Source organism: Nannobrachium achirus (assembly GCF_963921795.1).
Source record: "Nannobrachium achirus genome assembly, chromosome: 17".
NCBI lineage: Eukaryota > Metazoa > Chordata > Actinopteri > Myctophiformes > Myctophidae > Nannobrachium > Nannobrachium achirus.
In genome coordinates, this window is record NC_137824.1 from 38,431,449 (window position 1) to 38,454,784 (window position 23,336).

A 23,336-nucleotide genomic window follows, 5' to 3' on the forward strand; every position below is an offset into this window, starting at 1 on the left:
CACCTGGTTAAAAGACTGACTGAAATGACGTGAACCTTGATAATAATAATAATAATTTCAGGTAGGTCAAGGTTTATGGCCTATATATCGATCTTGTGCCATAAAAACATGATCCAAATCCAAAATCCAAACGTTCACCTCATCAAGTAATAGTTCCCAAATAATTATGTGCAAGAATCATCATTTGAAATTCTTAGCATTTTAAAAACATTGCTTGAAATGAACACTCAACGTTGTTTTACCGCGTAAAGTGTACAAATGTAACCAAATGTAAAAATAAATAAATAACCAAATTTATACGCTCTCTCCCAGGCTCGTAAATGAACACTCAACGATTTGTTAAAAGCGTATTGTGTGCACGTGTAAAAAGTTTACAAATGTTACCAAATGTAACCCAATACATACATTGGGTTACATTTGTACAGTACACTCTCTCCGGGCCGAAATGAACACTCAACAAGTTTGACCGTGTTAACGTTCAATGTGTGTATGTGTGTAAAAAGTGTACGAATCAAAACATAATAAAATATAAAATCTTTACCAAATGGACCGGCAAGGATCCATTACATTTGTGCACATGTATTTTTTTAGCGCATAACATTTTAAAGCGTGTGTATGTATGTGTGTGTGTGTGTGTGTGTGTGTGTGTGTGTGTCAGTGTGAATACAAAGGAAAGCACGTGTGGCGTTTGTTCGTTCCGGTGTTGTTGTTTTGTTATACTACGTTCTCTCATTTCTCTCCCGTGTACTGGTCCTGCTGGTGGTCGCTCACGGACCTCTTGCGGGCGAACAGGTGCGTGGGGTCGCGGCCCCGGAAGCCGGGCTGCATGTTGAAGACGGGCATGTTCCTCCAGGAGGCGGGGCTGCTGTGGGAGGCTCCGCCCACACCAGGGGCGGAGCAGGGCTTGTTCTGGACCAATAGGACGAAGCTCTCCATGTCCTCTGACAGCCTGGACACAAGCCCTGCCCTCACTGCCGACACGGTCTGCTCGTCACATGACAGCAGGGACTGCAGAAGGGTACCGTAATACCTGGACAATAAGAGATATTTTATATATATATGTTACAGTCATTTTGGGTAACTCAGGGAGACTGTGGTAAGAGCGCTCGTTTTGTAGTTCACCACACACTAATCACCACCAGATGGCGACGCAGCCATTCAATAGTGAAGGCGCTGACGTCACTCGTTTGCGACTCTCTTTCTTTATTTACTAGCCTAGCCTAGCCTAGCCTAGCCTAGCCTAGCCTAGCTTAGCCATTAGCTCCATTGTAGTCACTTGGACAGGGCGTTTATCGTGGGCTTGCCCAGGCCTTACGGCCTGGGCATAAATATAACGATTGCATTCACCACGGCTTCGTAACGGCCCTGGCCAGGCTCTTCGCGGCCACTCGCGCCTGCGGCGCTCGGGGGCGAAGAGCAGGACCAAGGTCCGCTGGCCTTCGCGCCGCTTGCAATGTCGTGGACAATCGAGTGGCTCCGCCTGGAGGACGTTGTTGTGGCGACCGCTTGTTCCGCCCTGTGCGGCACGGCAAGCGCTCTGTTTCTCTAATTCTCTGAGACGCAAATAAACTGTGACATATATATATTGTGGAGTGTCGCTAGGCAACCGCCACACAGCTAAGCCCTACAACATGCTGTGTCAGTGGAAGAGGAGCAGAGTTGGCTGTGATAGACAACACACCGCCCCTGGGCCAGGTAATAGAGGGGCGGTACCTGTCGAGTTACCTATTCAATCAGCCTAATCTGAGCACACCTGCGTTGAGCTGGGCTGGGTCCTGCTCCCAAATACAAGAGCCTCCTCTGCTCCAGAACTCACTGACTCACTATGTTGGCGGACGGGCTGATGGCGGTAAGAGAACAATACAATCCACATGTTCTTTCTTCTCCCACATTTAATGTAGTGAAATGCAATACTAATGGCGCATATCTGTCTTCCAGGCAATATAGGAGTTCACGTCAAAATAATGGAGGCCGCACTGGAGAGAGAATGCGAGGGCCACCGTGCCTTACTAAATGGAGACCGCATTAGGAAAGAGTGCGATGTGCTTGGCAAACCCAGGGAAAAGGAACCAAGGAAACACGGCTAGACAAGTACTAGACCCCCGGACAGACGGAGACAAGCTGCAACATTTCTCATGGTAAACTGCGACCTTTGGTCGCAATTAGTGTTTTTGAGACCAAGGAGATGGAGACCAGGAGCGCTAGGTGCAGCTAGTCCCCTTGAGCGGCAGTCGGTTGCAGAAGCAGTCGCCACAACTATATTTACTATTCTGTCCCCCTGGTTTACACATTATAACGGAGCTGAGTCGGCTCATGCGACATTCAAAACGCTCGACGCGTGGCTCAAGGTCGCCTGACACGGCACGCCTCCGTCATGGTCAATAGAAAACGAGCGCTCCTGGTCTCAACCCCACTGGGTCCCAAAAACACTGTGACATACTGTATATATATTAGTGGAAAATAATGGAAAATGTGCGTTCAAATGTGCGCTCTACAGTACTCACTTGTTGGGGAAGTGTGCAGGGATCTGTAGCACCTCTCCGATGGCGTCCGGGTTGGTGCGCGCCACCGTGCAGATGTCCAGGCTGGTGTAACACTGCTCCTGGACCTACGCCGTTGGAGAGGCACGTTAGAGTCTAGTGTTTCCCCAACCTTTTTTCTGCCAGGGCACACTCTTCATAGCCAAAAGGTCCCAGGGAACACTTTTCATAGCCAAAAGATCCCAGGGCACACCTAGATATACGGTGTGTGTGGCTATTTTCAAATGTTTGCCTCTTTTTTATATTATTTTACAATTTGGCCATTTTACCAGTTTTTATATAGTTTGTTGATTACTTTTGATGCAGTAATGGACTTTCTTCTTTTCTTTCTTGGGTATTAAAAAGGTTTTAAAAGTCCTTAAATTGTGACTTCACTGTCAAATTTCAAAGGGAACACCAAAGCATCTCAAAGGGCACACCTTTCGTCCACGGCACACTGGTTGAGAAACACTGCGATTAGACACAGAACAGAGAGCAGGCATTGAACGCATTGAACGCAGCATTCAAGAGAATTACCTTTTCCGAACTCTCCTGAACTTGAATGCATCATTTCATGTTGAAAGAATCACATCTCCAGCATTGGCTTGAATGTTGATTACAGTATACTATACTTAGTTGAGTGCGGCATAACGCACCAAAAATAGTCGATCTCCAAGCTCACAACGCGTCACACTGCGACGCGTTGTGAGCTTGGAGATCGTCTATTTTCTGTATTTTCACCAAAGTGCCCTTTCAGCCCCTGCCCCTCTAACATTCTCTGCACGTCCCTGACAGAGAGGGTTGTTGCTGTTGGTATGTGTCTGTTGCTTCATTGAAGTATATAGATCAAGCTTTGTGTGTGTGTGTGTGTGTGCGTGCGTGCGTGCGTGCGTGCCTGCGTGCGTACCTCAGCGATCATGGTCTGGAACAAGTTACAGCGTCGGATGGTCTGGAACACTTTCTGAGTGACTCCCTGCGCGATGCAACGAAGGCTTTCCTTCACAAATGTCTTGCCCTGAAAGAACAACACACACACACACACACACACACACACACACACACACACACACACACACACACACACACACACACACACACACACACACACACACACAGCATAGTTACTGCCAGTGATGTAAAGTAACTAAGTAGATTTACTTAAGCACTGTACTTAAGTACAATTTTTAGGCATTTATACTTTACTTATTATTTCCAATTTCCAATACTTTTACTTCTACTCCACTACAGTACATCTCGGATCCAAATATTGTACTTTTACTCCACTACATTTATTTGAAAACTTTAGTTACTACTAGTTACTTTGCAGATATACATTCTAATGTTATAAATAACCACTTTAGCCTTATTTTATACCTAGGCTATTTGAAAATAGCCGATCTACAAGCTCACAACCCGGTGCGAAGCGATGACTGACCTGAGTGTTGAAGGTAGCAGCGGTGTGCAGGAACAGCTGGCAGATGTCATGCATGCCGTCTGTGTCACAGGTAGAGTTCTCCAGACAGGCGAACACCCCACAGCCCACTGCTACTGCTCCGTTCAGACACTTGGCCACATCATCTAACCAGCACACGCACACACACACGCACGCACACACACACACACACACACACACACACACACACACACACACACACACACACACACACACACACACACACACACACACACACACACACACACACACAGGGACGTGCAGAGAATGTTATAGAGGCAGGCCAGGGGCTGAAATTTCAAAAAAAGGAAATATAAATTATCCTATCTCTTACTACTACTCGATGGTTTCTCTGTCAGTCTCTCCCTATCTCTCTCCCCCCTCCCCTTCCATACTCACTAGGGCTGTTGGCAGAGAATCGTGCCCGGCGCGGGGCGCCCTCCTCGGGGCTCAGCTGGAAGCCTGCAGCGGTGCTGGTGATGCTCAGCAGCAGCAGCAAGGAGAAGAGCACACATGACGGTTGTTGTTTAGCAGCAAACATATTTTCTCTCTCTGTGTGTTCAGTGTGATGACGACTGTCCCTGTGCCTTCTTTGATGCTCTGGTCTTGATGCCTATTGCCTTGCTGCTACTGTTTATAGGGAGATGTCTGAGATGTGAGCCACACCCCTCTGAAGGAACAGCCAATCAGAAGTCCGCGTGAGACCAGACCCTGTTTGTGGAGACATCCAATCAAGCAGGGAAGGCTATAGCTGTCAAGGCCAGCATGATCTAGTACGTGGTTCTCAAACTGTGGGTTTGCCAGATGATTAAGTTAAAGGAGTAGTTCACCCCCAAAATGACTTTTTTTCTATTGATTACTCATGCCATGGAGACTTGAGTTCAATAATATTTTGGTTTTTGTCGCATTCCGAAGACAAAAGAATTGGTAATAGTAAACTCACCCAGACGGTTTCTCTATCCAGTGCCATGCATATGGTTCCCCATCTGGAATCAATGGGGGTAATTTTATATAATCACATCTGAATGAATGAATGAATGAATGAATGAATTATTTATTTAAAAGTAACTTTAGTAACCACTAACTTTGATACTTGTTTTGTACATCTCAGGCTAATGGTTTTCTTTTTTTCTTGCTCCTACTTTTTTTAAACGTTTTCTCAGCTCTAAAAATAGAAAGCCTTCCCGTCACATGGGAAACGACCTCTTCCTGTTACGTCGTCATGACGTGTGATTGGGATTCAAGGCACGTTTTTCCGTCTTCTCCAGTGCAGCTTCAGTCATGCAGAAACAATGATCAATGACAAGGAAATGTCCCTGTGAGAGTTGATAGGCTCAACCTAGGGCAGTGGTGTAAAGTAACTAAGTGAATTTATTAAGTACTGTACTTGAGTACATTTTTTAATATCTTATATATATATATATATATATATATATATATATATATATATATATTAGTGCTGGGACAAACTGATTCATTTCGATTAATTAATTACAGAAAATTAACGTGATTAAAAAAAGTTATGCATTTTAATCGCGCTTAGATTTTGCACCATAGAACCTTTCTCGCTGGATGAGTTTCAGGCTTACCCATCTTACCGGTGCACCAATCAACAGTCAAAAAGCCCCACTGCACGCAATGGGAGAAGCCGCCGATAAGACCGCTTATTTGCTCGGCCCAGTGGATGGGAAATTTTGATTTAAAAAACTCACTTGTATACCAAAATGCGTTTTAATTTTGATTTTGGAAACACATTTTCTGTAGCCTTGCATAACCATACAATATCACACTGCGTGGATAAGGTCTAGTGCTCAGCCATTCAAAAAATCATTCCGGGGCGGTTACAAAAACGATTAAAATGGACTCTGTTGGCAAATGAAAGGCCTATCATCAAGTATTGGCTTAGGAATGCAAAAAAAACTAAAACTCTGACTTCAGTATAGGTTGACATTTCTCTATTATAAATCCTTGTGGCCTTGTCACATGTAATATTGAAATATGGACTTTTGATATTCATGAGCTGTATGTCATAAACAAAAATTTAACAAAAAAAGGTTTAGAATATTTCACTGAATGAGTAATGTATCTAGAATATATGAAAGTTTGAAGAATATGTTTAGATGGATCTCTCTCTATCTATCTATCTATCTATCTATCTATCTATCTATCTATCTATCTATCTATCTATCTATCTATCTATCTATCTATCTATCTATCTATCTATCTATCTATCTATCTATCTATCTATCTATCTATCTATCTATCTATCTATCTGAACTGAGGCATTAATTAATTTGAATGAATAAGTCTATCTATCTGAACTGAGGCATTAATTAATTTGAATGAATAAGTCAAGTCAGCCTATGGATGTATGCAAAGCCCTGGGCTGTGTGAGGTCAAGTCTCCATTTTAAGGTAACCTTCCGTTGTCGCTGCTAATTCTCGTAGGAATTTAAGTGACCGTCTCTTATAAATGTGGAAAAGCAGTGTGTTATCAGTTTGTGCGTGTGTCTGCAAGCTGTGAGAGAGGTGACAGATGGAAGGAAAGCAGCCAGTCAGTCAACCTTGCAGCCACTTCATTAACACCAAAGATAAGCATCTACTTTAATGGGGCGGCAATGGCTCAGGAGGTAGACGGCCGCTTGGCAACCGGAAATAGCGCAAGTACTACTTTCGATGCTGTCCAGGGACGGATTAACCCCCGCGAGGGCCCCTGGACGATATTTTTTTAGGGCCCCCACCCTCCACCATAACCCCCCCTCCCGACGTGCACTACCCAGCTTGGATTTTAAGCCATGATGATCATCTGTTGGCCAAGAAAGCACCTGTAGACAACAGAGGAGGGGCCCACACATTTGATATTTGATTAACTTATATATATATATTTTTAGTTTAGTTTAGTTTATTTGATCATCTCATACTTTTATACAGGTCTTTTTATACAGGTTTTAACTCATTGACTGCGCCGCCACGAGTTCCCCGAGTTTTTTCCATTGTCTGAGGCTGCGACGCCCGAGTTTCACGAGTTGGGGCTGTTTTCAAGGTTTATGCAAAAGTACACTTTCCCCTAGCCTGTGACAAAATGTCATGTTGCTATGATAAAAGGGTGGTTAAAAATCACACATCAAAGTCAGCTTGTTTGAAAACAAAGGAGAAATCGACCTCCCCATGAACCCAGAGTGAACTCATTTATCAGGACACGGCTCCGCCGACACAGTGCGGCGCGGCCGCAGCAGTGGTGGTGTCAGACAATGAAAACAAAACAAGCAGATCTTCAAGCAGACCATTCTGCATGAATCAAAAACATTTTCACTTGAAAAGCTGTGACCTGCTGCACTGAGTCACCCTAACCCACACACAGCTCCATATACACGCAAAAAAGTTCAAAGTCTCTACAACAAAAGTTTACCAAAACAGCAAGACAACAATGGCTACATCAGAGCCTCGTAGCAACCGCCCGGCCTCTCAAGCCAACACAAACACATCAACAACACAGCAACACCTCCCCGATGAAAGCATTCACAAATCAACACTCAAAATGTTATAAAAGTTTCAACATGAACTTACCTCAGTGTGAGGAGGAGAGCGTTGGTGTAACACACACATACAGAGAGAGAGACAGACAGATAATTCCAGTGCCGTTTAGTGTCCAGTAGATCAGTAATCCTATAGTTTCATTCGTGTAGTTTTCTTTTTTCGTTGTTTGTGAGCGGGTTTCATGCCCACACCGCGGAAGCCTAAGGCCCCGGCCGGGCGCAGCAAGCGCCCGACGGCTAGCCATGGTTCGCCGGTCGCCTCTGGTTCTGGTTCCCGTCGCGAACCAGCCCGATCCTGCACTGCACGCGGGCGAGGTAGAGGGGCTAGAGGGCCTCCATCGAACCCCGGTCCTGGTCAGACCACCATGGATTCCTTTCTAATCGCCAATTTGCCCCGTCCGGAGACGGATACGGAGTACGAGACGGAGGAAGAAGAGGCGGCGTCGCCGTCCCAACAACACACACCGCGGGCAGACACGGCTCCACTGCCCGCACTCCTCACGCCGGAATCGGTGGCTCGCCGTCCCAAACACCGGATTGAGGCCACGCGAAGAACGCTCTGCCATGCCCATGTCGCCGAGAGATAATATCGAGACTCACTATCTCTCCCAGTCCCAGAGTGAGATGTATGTATTATCCTAATCCATATCATTGATCCATTCAAAAACAGCAGATAGCAGTCAGTGCAAGTTCACAGCGCATCACTTCGTAGCCTACTTTCCTGAGCTAACTTTCGCTAAATTATTCACTCAATCAAATGACTTCTCCTCTCCGATGCAGATGATGTCATCGGCAGCACTGGTGATTTTGAGTGGCACCCCCCGGAGAGCAAAGATGACTCTTTCTTTGCGCGTAAGTTGTGCACATGCAGCACACATTGCGCGCGTGCACACACACACACACACACACACACACACACACACACACACACACACACACACACACACACACACACACACACACACACACACACACACACACACACACACACACACACACACGCACACACACACACATGGAAACAGAACTTTTCATTCAATTTGAGGAATAAATCATTTATTTTATTTTGGTATGCGTTTTCAGAAGCTGATCAAGGAAGTGCTTCTCTGTCAGGCACTGGGACACAGAGACCTTCAAGCAAAGGAACAGGCAAAGGTAAGATAAAAATAATGATATTTTATATATATATATGTGTGTATATATATATATATGTGTGTATATGTATATATATATATATATATATATATATATATTATATGTATATATATATATATATATATATATATATATATATATATATATATATATATATATATATATATATATACACATATATATAAAATATCATTATTTTTATCTTACCTTTGCCTGTTCCTTTGCTTGAAGGTCTCTGTGTCCCAGTGCCTGACAGAGAAGCACTGGTGATGGAAGCACTTCCATCACCAGTGCTGCCGATGACATCATCTGCATCGGAGAAGTCCTCGGACACGGACCTGTACACATCATTTGATTTTGGTGCCGCCTCTTCTTCCTCCGTCTCGTACTCCGTATCCGTCTCCGGACGGGGCAAATTGGCGATTAGAAAGGCATCCATGGTGGTCTGACCAGGACCGGGGTTCGATGGAGGCCCTCTAGCCCCTCTACCTCGCCCGCGTCCAGGGCAGGATCGGGCTGGTTCGCGACGGGAACCAGAACTAGAGGCGACCGGTGAACCATGGCTAGCCGTCGGGCGCTTGCTGTGCCCGGCCGGGGCCTTAGGCTTCCGCGGTGAGGGCATGAAACCCGCTCACAAACAACGAAAAAAGAAAAAGAAAACTACACGAATGAAACTATAGGATTACTGATCTACTGACACTAAACGGCACTGGAATTATCTGTCTCTCTCTCTCTGTGTGTGTGTTACACCAACGCTCTCCTCATCACACTGAGGTAAGTTCATGTTGAAACTTTTATAACATTTTGAGTGTTGATTTGTCAATGCTTTCATCTGGGAGGTGTTGCTGTGTTGTTGATGTGTTTGTGTTGGCTTGAGCTTCACCGAAGCCATTGTCGAAGCCTGGTGCACCCCGCGACCCACCCAACCCCTCTGGCCCGATTCTCGGACTGTGAGGAGGTCAGCCCATGTCCCTGAAAAGATACCGCCCAGACCACGAAGGAGAAACCCTACAAGGGTCTGCTACATCTGCAGCAAAATACACAAGAAAAGGAGTGAGACCTCATTCTACTGCCATCTGTGTCTTGTGCCTTTGCACAGGAGGCTTTGTTTCGAACGGTACCACGCAGAGATTGACTATGAGCATGCAAGCGGTGCTCGACGTCGATGATAGACAGACACATTTTGATGACATGAGTGTAGACATACTGTGTACCGATTTGCGTGATTTTAGGGCAAATTCTGTAGGAGCAGTGTCCAAAAATGTGTTTGAAAAAATCGGCCTGATGGTGGCGCTATATGGGACAGATCCATTATGATGACATGAGTGTAGACATACTGTGTAGCGATTTGCGTGATTTTAGGGCAAAATCTGTAGGAGTAGTGTCCAAAAATGTGTTTTGAAAAATTGGCCTGAAGGTGGCGCTAAATGAGAGCTCCATGTTGATGACATCAGTGTAGAGCAAGTATGTACCGATTTGCGTGATTTTAGGGCAAAATTTGTAGGAGCAGTGTCCAAAAATGTGTTTTGCAAGAATCGGCCTCAAGGTGGCGCTAGAAGAGGGGCATGTGAGAATTGATGGGTGGAGGTTGTAGTTTGGCAGGCAAGGAGTGTGTGTGCAAAATTTGGCATGGATCTGGGCAACGGTTGCGGAGATACGATGTGACGTGCAAAAGTGTGACGTGTGACGGACGGACAGACAATGTGCCCATTACACTGTAAGAAAATATTGTTTTGTTTCAGATCATAAAGTAAGCATCTCATGTAATAAATAAAGAGCTGTGAGTAAAAAAAAATAGTTGTTTGCTTGAAAAGAGACCATTCACAAAAACGTATTTTTCTCCAGTTGTTATTCTGAGAGGGCTTGGTTTTGGTGAAACAAGGGTTTTCAAATGGCTATAACTAAAGAAGTGTACATGATAAAAACATAATTATGACATAGTCATCATTAGACAGAATTTAAAAAAAAATGGTAAACATGGTAAGAAATCAAGAAATGCTTGGCAACCTAGCTTGATAGTTCACTTTTAATGGTGGCAGTCAATGAGTTAATGGAAGGAGAAAAACGCCCGCACACTGTTCATATGCTCCAAAAACTTACTTTTATTATAGGCAACTGGCTGCAACGTTTCGACTTTACGTCTTCATCAGGCAAAAGTCGCTTTTGCCTGATGAAGACGTAAAGTCGAAACGTTGCAGCCAGTTGCCTATAATAAAAGTAAGTTTTTGGAGCATATGAACAGTGTGCGGGCGTTTTTCTCCTTCCATTATCTGATACCTTGATGTCCAGCACCTGGCCTGAATATAGGCTTGAGATGTGCACACAATCTTGTCTATGAACAGTCAATGAGTTAATAAAATCTTGATGACCACGCGGCCCAGTTCCCCCAAGGGCCCCTGAGAGCCAAGGGCCCCTGGCAATGGCCCCACCTGCCAAATGGATAATCCAACCCTGGTGCTGTCTCTATCCGATCTACAGTACAAAGGCAGGGACATTAGCCAATGAGGGAGCACCTTTCTTGGTGATGCCACCACCAACAAGTGCAACCTGATATAAATAACAAGGCACAACCCACATACATGTATATACAGCACCGAAAGTAGTACTTGCGCGCTCTTCTGGCACAAGTAGACCACTTGTTGAAGACCGTAGCCCAATCATGGAGCAGCATCTCTAGCAATGTCATCATTAACAGCCAATGAGGGACCAGCATTCCTGGTGATGCCACTGGTGATTTCAGCAGAGTTTGGTATATAAGAGCATTCCTGGTAATGTCTTCATTAACAGCCAATGAGGCCAGCAGAGCCGCACTCTATTCGACAGTGCAGTTCTAGTTAGTTCGTGTGGTTGCCCAGTGGGGGCAACACATTATAGTTCTAGCCCAGCTTTATTTATTTTAGATAAACAATCCAGAATATGAATAATTTATTATAGACAATCCAGACTATAAATAAAAGGTCCATTGAGTTCAATGGGGGAGTGGTGCAAGCTTGAGGATTGGACAAGCTTCACAATGACAATTTAGCTACCCAGACAATAAATAGACAACCAAAATTGCAATTTCCAATTGCATCTTTCTAGTTAGTGTGGTTGCCAGTAGGACAACCATACTATTGTTCGGCCAAAAATTATTACGGTCAACAAAGCCAATCAGGAAGCAGCATTCTCGTCCAAAAATTACTACGGTCAACATAGCCAATCAGAAAGCAGCATTCTCAGTGACGTCACCATTGAGTTCAATTCAATTAGCCAGTAGCTATGCCCCTCCCAAAAAGCTTTTGTCCAATGCTAGCTTAGAATAACTTCCTGCTTGCCAAGGTTTGCCTTGGCAACAGCCTTGGCAAGCTGCCGGTTGCTAAGCTAGCATTGGACAAAAGCTTTTAGGGGAGGGGCATAGCTACTGGCTAATTTGGTCACAATATATAGGCAACAACACTTGCAACTTCCCAAAATTGCTGGTGTGAGGAAGAGGTGAGATAGGAGATGAGGCCGACCCGTGAAGTTTCACGTGACATTTAGTAAAAACGTAATAAAAGAGATTATTTGTTTTATTATTTATTACATTATTATTAGTGTGGTTGCCAGTAGGCTAATCAGGAAGCAGCAAAAAACAAACATTGCATAAACATAGCCAATCAGGAAGCTGCAAGGCGTTGTGAGCATGTAGATCGTCTATTTTCACAATTTCTGCCTCTAATATATGACAATTTGGCCAATGTTTAATTTGTCATTTTAGAGGTATTAAATAATCCTTAAATTGTCACTTTAGAAATGTGCAGATACCCTCTATAAACTTAAACTTTATGTTGGTTTGTTTACTGTTGAGTGAGAACATCTGGTTTGAGAACCACTGAACTAGACTAGGCCTAATCACCATGGTAACATGCTCCAAATGCTTGGTGATGTCACATGTATTGTGACGTATCTTAAATGTCCTTTATAAGGGGTCACTGCAAACAGGCGAGGAGATAATCAAGGTGAGGAATTAGAAATATATATAATAGTTTCACGATCAGGTTAAACTAACCACATGTCATTTGATAAGGCACCAAAACGGGCACTGGTTACTGTCCACGAGAATGTAATTTGGTCCGACGAGGTCCGAAAAGAGCAAAGATGGAACACAATCCACAGAAATTTCAATCATGAATTAAATGAAATAGGTCGCATTACAGACAGGCCAAAACGAGGCCCCGGGGAGGACGACGACCCTGAGTTGACGGAGGTCATTGACAGGGCACATCGCAAGGACCCGACACAGGATTACACCCACACAGAGTGTGAGAGTCAGGAGATTGGATGGATATCCACCACACCACTGATGGAATCCGTCATGGACCGCACTGACTGGAGACTGAACTACCCCAGATTCTACTCGGACATCACCACTCTCATGGAGACGGCTGGTGCCTGGCCTCAACTAAAGAAAATCAATTTGCGCGAGAAGGGAGTTTTGCGTTGGAAGTGACCTCTGCTCACGTGGACCTTGAGAATGGCGGGAAAGCTGTTTTAGAAATATAGCCAGCCGCGTAAATCAGGTCTAGTCAGCAAGCGATAGATACCATTACATTAAGCACTTTTGTAGTTCAGTTTATTCTGTTTGAAAAGGATCACACGACGACAGTCGCCACACTACAACACAGTTGCAGCACGAAAGAAACACGTCTGTTTACTTCGCCATTCACACACATACAGACAGAGCCAATGAATTGAATACCACTCACACAGTCATGATCCAATGAGAGAAACAATATCGAACAAAGCTAGGCACGACACATTGATTGCAACAGGATAGAACAGTCTTAACTCAATGTATCACTGATACCTCAGGTCTTTTTCTATTGCATTTTTTTGAGTGAGTAAGCATCTGAATACAATACATTAAATTTAAAATATTATTGCATCACCACCCACCCAAAGTTTTTATTTTAGAGACATAATAGAACAATGCTAACGACACAGACCCATACAGACAAACATACGAACACAGTTCTTGTCAGCAAACACCGTTGTACTAATTAGAGTACTTCTGTTTTTTAGTTTTCCCATCCCAGACCTGTTTTATTTTATGTTATTGTGTAGATCACGTATTGTAGGTATTTAAGGTACCACATAAAGCACCTCTGTTTTCTCCCCCAACCTACACCCATGGGCTTCTTTATTATCGCGTAGATCAGTTCTTGCTGGCAGGCAACACTGATGTACTACATCTCTTTGGAGCGGGGAAACGGACTTCCTCCGTTTGACCTAGTGTGTCTGTCTGTCCCTATTCGTATGAAAACAGCCTAGACACACACACACACACACACACACACACACACACACACACACACACACACACACACACACAGAGGGCATAACTGCTCAAATGCACCGCTCCACTTCGAACCGATGGTTTGATTTTTATTTCTTATTCGACCCAGAGATTGTTTTTATTCTAAAGATCGATTCTTTTTGCAAGGCGACACTAGTGTACTTAGCACTTTATTTTTTTCCCCCCAACACATATACCCAGGGCTTTTTATTTATTTTTCTTTATTTTATGTTTTTTATTTTGTTAAATTTTATTTCTTATTTATAATTGCAGAGCGCTTTACTGTAGGCCTATACCCAAATGTATTGATAATATTATAAAACATCATAACAACCTTGCGTACTATCCAGTGACCTAATGGTACGTTTACACGTGCACTGAGAGTATTTATTTATTATTCTTCTTTTGGCTGCCTTCAGTGGCTATGGAAGGAGGTGGTAATCCTGTCCAGGGGATCATGGGGTTGACAGCGGCACATCACAAAGTTGAGTTCGACTCAGCTTTATTCAAACTGAGTGTCCGCTGGTCTATTCTGGTTGTGAGAACTAATATAGGTCAGCACGGAGACATGCTGACATACTGCTCCCATGGACTATGATTGGATGTGGGTTAGCCATGATTGCATCGTTATAGGCTAGCCAGCAGCACACCATTAAGTGTTTTTAAACGTTTTCTCTTTTTTTTGTGTGTAGGCAGGAGTTATTGTGAACATATTTTCAGCAGCCCAAGTAAACCCCCAAACCCTTAACTCTAAATGAACTGCATGCACAGATAGCACACGTAACTGGGACAATTTGGTGGTGAATGATGACAACTGGGACATTTTCATTTTTTACTGATATTGTCCACAAACAAATGGGACAACATCCAATTCAAGATAATAGACATTTGTCATGATATGACTTAAAGAGGGTTTCGTTCCATTTGCCTTAGCAAGACTGGAAACCAGCGAATGTACTGCAATTACTCCTGCCATGTCAAAGGCCGGGGATGGAGGAGCTCCGAAGCAGAGATTTCCTGATTTGTTTCTCCATGAGAGTGGGGCCAGTTGCGAAAAAAAAAGTTTCTGCCAGATTTGTCTGGTTTTCAGGCTAGAAGAGTACCTCCTCAATGGACAGTTGCTGGTCATACAGATGTCAATTATCTGCAATGAAGAGTGTTCAACAAAATAAAATGTGGACTTCAAGACTCACACGATTACCCATGCCTTTCTATGTGGTTGTGAAGGCGTGGCTCGTGGATCTTGGCCAGCCATCTACATGTGTCATATCATGACTGCAAGTCTGGGCATGGCTAGCCCAATCATTTATCCAATTTCAATGATGTGCCTACTGACATTGCAATCAGTCAAATAGTTTGTGAGATTAGCCCCAGATACACACGCAGTCACGCAAGATTTACCTCCTTGGCCTACTGGCAAGACATGGCAATTCGGTCTTATGGGTTGCAAGATTAGCCTGACACACAGATACAACCTCTGTCCAGATTATTCACACAATCCAGAAAAGCTATAAACCATGCCATTCCCATTTGGATCTCAAGAACCACACAATCCGGCTTTGGGAGTGAAGTTCAGGTTTTTCTTTCTTATTCTACAAGACAGATTGTGGCCATCTGTATTGCGTCATCGTATCTCACACAAATGGCAAATGAGATGCAATGAGCTATATATTTATTTATTTTTAATGTTCCATGTTTTTTGTGTCCTGGCTGTATTCCTAGGGTGATGGCATTCCATTCACCCTGTAGGGGTAGAGAATTAACATTCAAGTGCAAGATTTGCGAGGAAAGACTGCAAGGCGGGGGCTCAAACTGGTTGGTAAACAGGTCTAGTTTACAGAGGTGTTGATTTGATTGAAGAGTTTGGCCTTGATGACTTGAGACATCAGACCATGTATTGTCTCTATGGTTGTCTTGCAACTGTCTCTTGTTGCTTTGGCCAGCTTGTCCTCAGTAGGCCTCCTGTCGTCCATGAAGTTACTGCTTTTGCTCAGTTGTAACGCTGTTTCCTCCAGCTTATCAGACAGGTCCATCACCTGGCCTGTAATGTATTCTGAGTTTGTAAGAAGACTTGAAGAGCTTAAGGTGTTAACCCAATATTTCTTCCAAAGTTGTTCCAGGAGTTCTCTGTCAAGGGAGGACTTGAAGTAAGTCACATCCAGGGGATAATACTGTTTACAGTGCACACCGAAGTCTTCAATCTTGTTCAAGGGGATTGTTTGATATTCCGACTTTTCATAATCTTTAGGTTTGTAATCCTTCGGGTAGGTTCTGAAGGCACCAAGGTTGACTTTACCTGCTGATATGGTCCGAGTGGGGTCTATCACAACAGCCACGAAGGGCTCCTGGAATTGTTGGTTGAGCATCTGAGTGTTGACATCTATGCCCGAGAGCCAGCATCCATAGCCTGGGTGACTGTGGTACCAGCCAATAGCATTCTCTAGCCGACCGACCTGTTTGCCATTTTCAATGTAGGTAGCCATGTATTCATATGCTCCAGCCTGAGCATTCACTTGGGTCTCTGTGCCTTCCACCGGTAAGGCAAAGCTGTCCATGATGATCATGGTTTCACCATCCACCTTCCCTAACATCAGACCCATGACCTCAAGGGTTCCTCCTGACCTGGCATGCATCACCATCTTCAACAGTGCCAAAGCTGATATCTTGCACTTCTTGAAATAGTTAGCGTTGGATGTCCATGGCCTTGTATTGAGGATTTGCTGCTGTTTCTTTTTGTCATATTGATAGATTTCCTCTATGCTCTGAACTTCATGCATGCTATTGGATAGGTCGAATGTTTTCTGTGCAATCTTGCTCCCTTCCATGCTGACGTTGTGGTTGTTCGTTGCCTTTTGATTCAAACTTGTGATTAAGTGGTCCTTGTCACGTAGATTTGATCTAGCAGTCCATTAGCAGACCTTCCACAAGCCTTTATAAAGATTACTCGTGATGTAACGTGATGTGACCAGCCATGCCCAAATTTGGCATCAGCCATAGATTTTCCATAGAATTTCAAGCACGTCCAATTTAATGTGAATTAAAGGTAGGGTAATTTAATTTAAGTTTCAGTTTTCATGTAGGTGACAGGCAGGGCCCTTCCTCCAATCATGATCAAGTGGGGGTGGGCCTTGGTGCGCATAAGGTCCACCCCCACTCGACCATGATTGGAGGAAAACCTGAAGTCCAAATATGGACCAAACACTCTATAGTAAATAGTACTATCAAAACATAGACCCATTTTGAATTATTGATTATTTGAATTAAATGAAATCCCTTACTCTACCTTTAAGGCTTAGGCCCCCAATCTACACTGTAAAATCTTCAAAAAACTACACCTAAAAAAAACTACAACTACAAATATTTTAAATGAAAATCTTAAGCCTTCTCAAGCCTTTTTTTGTCTGGAGATGGCCAGTGTAGGAACCCTCAAATTCAACAGCAACAAAAATATCCCACAGTGGTCTGGCCATGGTATAGGGCATATAGGCCATCTTTCCCACCTTGAATCAACTTAAATGATGTATAATGTAACGTTTTGCATAATTATTTTACTTTAGTTATTACATTTTAATGGTCAAAAAAGCTGATTTTTGCATTTAATTCAATGGATTTTTCTGTAACCTTTTCTGACCCATAAAGGCCATTGAGATCAATGGACCTTTTCCTGTAACCTTTTTTGTAACCCCAAAAGTCCATTGAGTTCAATGGGCTTTTTTGTAACCCCAAAACCCCAAAATGTCTGCATGGCAAACATCTGCATAGCATGACGTCTGTCTGAAAGACGTCACATCTTTATCTTATATACTTACTACTATAATTGGAGAGGCCAAGCTTTTTTCTGTCAAGGGATGGTCAGTGCAGGAGAACTCAAATTCAACTGGGTTTTCACACCAAAATATCACCTAGTGGTCTGGCCATAGGATAGGCTCCCTTCCCCATGTATAATGTAACTTAAAACATCTTTAATTATCTTTGAGCGGTGATAACCGCTCCTACATCTGGCTGTGTGTACGAGCACGGATTTATTTGTATGAACACGGATATCCATGTATGGAGATGGCTTTGTGCGTATGAGCACGGATCTCCATGTATGGAGATAACTATTCAATTTTATAGTAGTGATCATAGTACCGTGATTTTTGTGCGGTGCTAACCGCTCAAACGTATACCGAGGGTACATTCAGACATGCAGTCAGAGACAGATGCATTGACCCCCATCCACTCCCATGTTAAGAGAATAATCCGGAAGAGGCGTTAGGTCTCTGATCGAAGATGCATTATGCCGTTGCGGGGTCACGAGCTCAAGGGTTCAATACAGGTTCATGGTTAAGTACTGCTGTACTCTCAGGGCGGATTCACACTGCAATCCGTTTGATTAGAACTGTTTCTGAAAACGGTTGCTGGTTCACGCTGGCCAGCATTCACATTGGCAGAGATTCTGGCTTCCCTGGAGACCACTAGCACTATACATCCCGATCCCACATAGTACATAGTGCCTCGCCGGTGAATACAGACGTCATCAACTATGCGACATTGCTGATTCTGGTCGCCAAGAAATACAGGCACGAAAGTTGATGTAACAATCCAATGACGCGTGAAAGCGCAGTGTGGAACAGTGTTGCAGTGGTCCCCGACGACCAAACCTGCCGGGGTCTCGCACCCCCCGAAGTTCACACCTCGACAACTGTTTAACAAAGAAACAAGCCTATTTGCATATCAATAGACCTGTATAGTAGGTGTCGAGTGACGTTCGCTGATCTACAAGCTCACAGGTAGGACCTAAAACTATGTCCTTGAGCAGGGAAATTATTTTGGGTTAAAACTGTTTCCGGTGGATAGTTCCGGCCAAATTGTAGTCCTTTGAGTACTACAACATGATGTGTTGTGGTTTCCGCTCCAGACCGGTTACAAGCCCGAAAAGTGAAGTGATCCCAGACTACTATAGGCAGGGGCGTTACGCCGCCTTGCGAGCCAGATATCTGAACGTACCCTGAGGCTGCAGTAGTTTGAAGGCGAACTGTTGTACTTTGACCTCTGAGGAGCATACATCCAACACTGTTCTGCTCTGCATTTCTCTTAAGAGAACCTCAGTGTCACTCTGCTACACACAGCAAAGAATGCATGTGGATGAACAGTATATGATTTGTTTCTGATATGATTTGTTTCTAAATAGGCCTATACATTCTTTATGATTTGCAAATGTTAATTTTGTTTGATGCGCCAACCTTACTGAAGTCATTTTTATATGAGATACTTTAATGGTTTCCTGTGCAAATAAGCCAACTTAGCCAAGTGCTTATTAGGATCTCCTTTTAGTTGACCTTGTGCCAGTGAACTGTACCGTCATGAAACTGTACCCTTTCCTGCAAACTTCTAATAAAGTCTTCAATCAATCAATCAATACAAAAAAAACAAAAAACAAAACAAGAATAGTAAACATAATTGTGTGCAAATGAAATGTAGGCTACATTGATGTATCTGTGTTCTATAGTAAATTAATGCATTATATCCTGAGAACATTGTAGTCTCATTGTAATTAATGTAATTAAAAACAGAGGAGGCTTTGACAATACAATATGGTTGATATTCTGTTCAAACCATAGAGTTATAATAAGAAGGTTCAAACACCAAAGCTCTCCTGAGCGTGCACACGCACGCACGCACGCACGCACGCACGCACGCACGCACATACGTCTGTGTGTCTGTCTATCTGTCTGTCTGTCTGTCTGTCTGTCTGTCTGTCTGTCTGTGACAGTTACACACATCCTCCGCCAGGGGGCGAAAGGCATTAAGGGCAACGGTGCCTGGATCATTCACTGCGCATGCGTGAAACACGTTAACCCGGAAGAAAGCTATGGAAGAAAGAGTGATGTTTCGGTGTTGTTGTTTGTTGTGTTGTGTTGTGTTAAGTCAGAACAGTTCATGGCTGTGTTCTCTTTATAACTCAATGGTTGTGTTTCACAGTGTGGTGGCATCATAGATCGGTTGTGGTTGTGGAACAAAGCGCTCGGTGAAAATGTCTTATAACCGAGGTAAAGTGGAGTCTGTTATGCGGCAGATAAATGAACGCATGACGTCGGTGGGAGAGGAGATATTGTGTTTTTTGGCAAAACAGCAGTGTGGTGTTCGTTGTGTTAAGCCTGATGTCAGAGTGTTCGTGTTGCAGCGCCTAAGTGCGGCTGCAGTGTTCATGTGCAACCTCATAAAGACACTAGACACTCCGCTGGAGTGGCTGGACGTTGACTTTGATATGGACATCCTTCTACACGCAGCAGGTTGGTAAACAACCAACACACTCTTACATTATGTGGAACGAGGGCCCCTGGAACCTATTTACATCTGTTTTTGTCCCTGATGATAGCTACTGCATACTAGTATCTGTATGTCATTCAATGCTATGAGTTAAAAAAAAAAGGTTTCCTATGTAAATAAGCCGTAAGGCTTTCTTGGATCTCCTTTTATTTGACCTTAGCCTTGTATCAGTGAACTGTACCTTTTCCTATGCAAACTTCTAATAAAGTCTTCAATCAATCAAAACAACAGCACCATAACAACACTGCCAAAGTTGATATTCCATAGTTGTTTTCCAACTAAATAAGAGATGTAAATAATATGAATCAGTCAGAGTTAATTCACATGAGGTGTGAAAAACGTTTGATTCTTAGTTTGCAAATTGCATCGCAAAAGATCAGTCTATGACCATCGATGAATCTCTCCACTGTGTCAGCGTGTGAGTGTGTGAGACTGAGGCTGCGTCCACACAGTACGAGCTAAGCAGCATAACCCCCATCCACTCCCATGTTAAGGGAATAACCAAGGTAAATAGGAGGTAGGGACATCACGTGACTCGGGGATGCGCCGAAGCTCACCATGGGTGCCAGTATCGCGAGACTATCCACCGTTTACTGTCTGGGAACCAAATCTCGCAATACTTCGGAGACGGAAACGATTATTATTTACTGTTATTATTATTATTTCATTACGCACTGTGCACATCGAAAAGCAAATGATTGTAAAAATACCTTTGATACATTTCTTTTATCTTCCTGAACAGATTATATGACAAAGGTCTCAGTTGTTCATAAATAGTGTTTCTTCCAGGTTTGTTCATGAGGTGATCTCAGCTGATCTAGCCGGCTCCATTCACTGTCATGTATTTCATCACTTCCGGTGCGAGTTCTGGCACCCATGGTGAGCTATGGCGCATCCCTGTTGTCACGTGATATCCCTACCTCCTATTTACCTTGGGAATAACCCGGAAGGCGCTAGGACGATGACCGAAGTGTCATTGTGACGTTGCGGGGTCGCGTGCACAAGGTTTGAATACAGGTTCCTAAACGCCAGAAAAACGCCACTTTGTTGACACTCCCATTAGCCGCTCAAGGGTCAAAGTTCAAAGGTACAGCAGGAATTGCATCTGTACCCCAGCGGAGTTCCACTCTTTAGAACTCGTACTGTGTGGACGCACCCTAAGTGAGTGAGTCGCAGACTGCGGCCCTGCCCCCAGTTCAAATGGATGAAACCATTGAGCTGTGTGTGTGTGTGTGTGTGTGTGTGTGTGTGTGTGTGTGTGTGTGTGTGTGTGTGTGTGTGTGTGTGTGTGTGTGTGTGTGTGTGTGTGTGTGTGTGTGTGTGTATATGTATATATATATATAATATATCAGCAGTTGCCAGTTAAGCTTATCAAAGACTGTAATAATAATAAATACATTTTAGTGTCAATGTTAGGAACACGTGTGGCTTGTGAAGAACGGGTCCAACATGTAATTCAGTGACCTTAACACTGAAGTGTTAATTTAGCTGTTAAAGGTTAGCACACTAAGGTGGAACTGGCGGCACTCCAAAATAATAGGATGCAAGACAAAGGTGTTTCGGCACCAGCCTTCGAGCAAAAATAAGTTAATTAACGTAGCTGCTTTTGTTGGCCCTGATTCTAACACTTCTCTCCTTCCTTTGTGTTTAAAGAGGTTCCCCCTGTACATTACGTGAGCCTCAGTCTGGTCCAGGAGGAACCACAACCTTCACAGCATGAGGAGAGGAGCCCCAGTCTGGTCAAGGAGGAACCACAACCTCCACAGTTTAAACAGGAACCAGGAGAGGAGGCCGATGTGTCAACATTAATATTACTACATAGGAAGACCAGGTGTGACACTCCCCCAGGTAAAAGGACACTTTATTAGTACTAATCTAACAGGCTATTAAGCTTATTACACGTCTTATGTGGTAATTAAGTCATAATGCCACCATGATGCATTCTCGGCCTAGAAAATAAATGTTTGCTTGATAACTGGTCATTTTAGGTTTGATTTTTCTGCAGATTATTAACTATCAAGTCGCGGATTCATGAATTGTTCTCCACAGAATCAGGATTGTTCTCTGTGGAATCAATACTTTTTCTCTGCAGATTCCTGGGGGGGACTATGTAAGGCTGCTGAATGATAACAAAAAGTTCTTTCTACTGGTGATTTCCACAGAGCACCACAGGGAGAATTCTACAGTATCTAAAGAGAAGGCCTCCAACAGATATTCAACATTGTCAGAGGAACAGCGAGAAATGGATGAGGGACATGCAAGGATGCAACCTGCTGTAGTAAAGTTGTGCAGGATAGGTATGTACTGTTATATTTACTGATGCCTACTGCAGAGACTAACTTGCTAAAAGGCATACTCATGTATTCATTGTTATCTGCCATGGATAATAAAAAGATAACTGCCACAAAAAAGAAAGCAAATGGCATGACAGTGGAGTCAGTCTGATTTGTTAATAAAAAAAGGTGAGAAAGAAACTGCATGATGTCAACACACAGTTAAAGCCATACTGTGTAAGTTGCTCACCTAGTGGTCATTAGCCCTATAGCGAACCGCGGTCGCGTCCGCGTCTTTCGGCCGTTTTTCGTACCTTCAGACCCCCGCGTCTGCCTCCACCTCGCTGAGATCTATCTTTGGAGGGGTCCCTTGTTCCTGTGCGTTCAGTAATTCCAGAGATACACTCCTTCACCCTGCCTGGTAGGCGAAATTACCTAGAGACTGGATGGTACAAACCGGCGACAACAAAATGGCGACCCCACTTCAAGATGCGATGTGATTGGCCGGCAGTTGTATAACCCTCGCTGTGATTGGCCGGTAGTGTGATGACGCAATTTTCGCGCGAGATCCGGTCCACGGCAAGGATCTCAGTTTACATAATAGAGAAGGCTTTACAGGCTGAAATTCACGGCGCGGATCTTCTCAAACTTTTGTGTTTTAATAGTTAGGAGAATTTTAAGATTTGTTTTATAAAAAAAGTTACATAGTACAACTTTAAATAACAATATAAATGTGTGATGATACAAATCTCTGTGAATTGACAAATGAATTGCA

General features: G+C 43.6%; 3 protein-coding genes across 3 annotated transcripts in view; 1 reads left to right on the top strand and 2 right to left on the bottom strand.

The window, feature by feature from the left end:
* Positions 1 to 729: 729 nt before the first annotated feature.
* On the bottom strand, positions 730 to 4,513 carry LOC308302466 (stanniocalcin-like; the record flags this gene model as incomplete). The annotated part of the gene is made up of 5 exons (XM_080746721.1): positions 730 to 1,030; positions 2,505 to 2,608; positions 3,427 to 3,534; positions 3,955 to 4,097; positions 4,372 to 4,513. 5 exons carry the CDS (start codon positions 4,511 to 4,513, stop codon positions 730 to 732), a joined length of 798 nt encoding a protein of 265 aa, XP_080602847.1.
* An 11,292-nt stretch (positions 4,514 to 15,805) lies between these two features.
* Positions 15,806 to 16,801, bottom strand: LOC308301781 (COP9 signalosome complex subunit 5-like; the record flags this gene model as incomplete). Its single annotated transcript, XM_080745887.1, has 1 exon — positions 15,806 to 16,801. The coding sequence occupies one exon, from the start codon at positions 16,799 to 16,801 to the stop codon at positions 15,806 to 15,808; it is 996 nt and encodes a 331-aa protein (XP_080602013.1).
* Positions 16,802 to 20,046: 3,245 nt separating this feature from the next.
* Positions 20,047 to 23,336, top strand: part of LOC308302467 (uncharacterized protein) — a gene marked incomplete at both ends in the record, with an annotated part of 45,027 nt that continues 41,737 nt past the window's right edge. The window contains 3 exons of the mRNA XM_080746722.1: positions 20,047 to 20,251; positions 21,942 to 22,136; positions 22,451 to 22,585. Coding sequence (XP_080602848.1) covers positions 20,047 to 20,251; positions 21,942 to 22,136; positions 22,451 to 22,585 — 535 coding nt within the window. The remainder of the gene's footprint in view (positions 20,252 to 21,941; positions 22,137 to 22,450; positions 22,586 to 23,336) is intronic.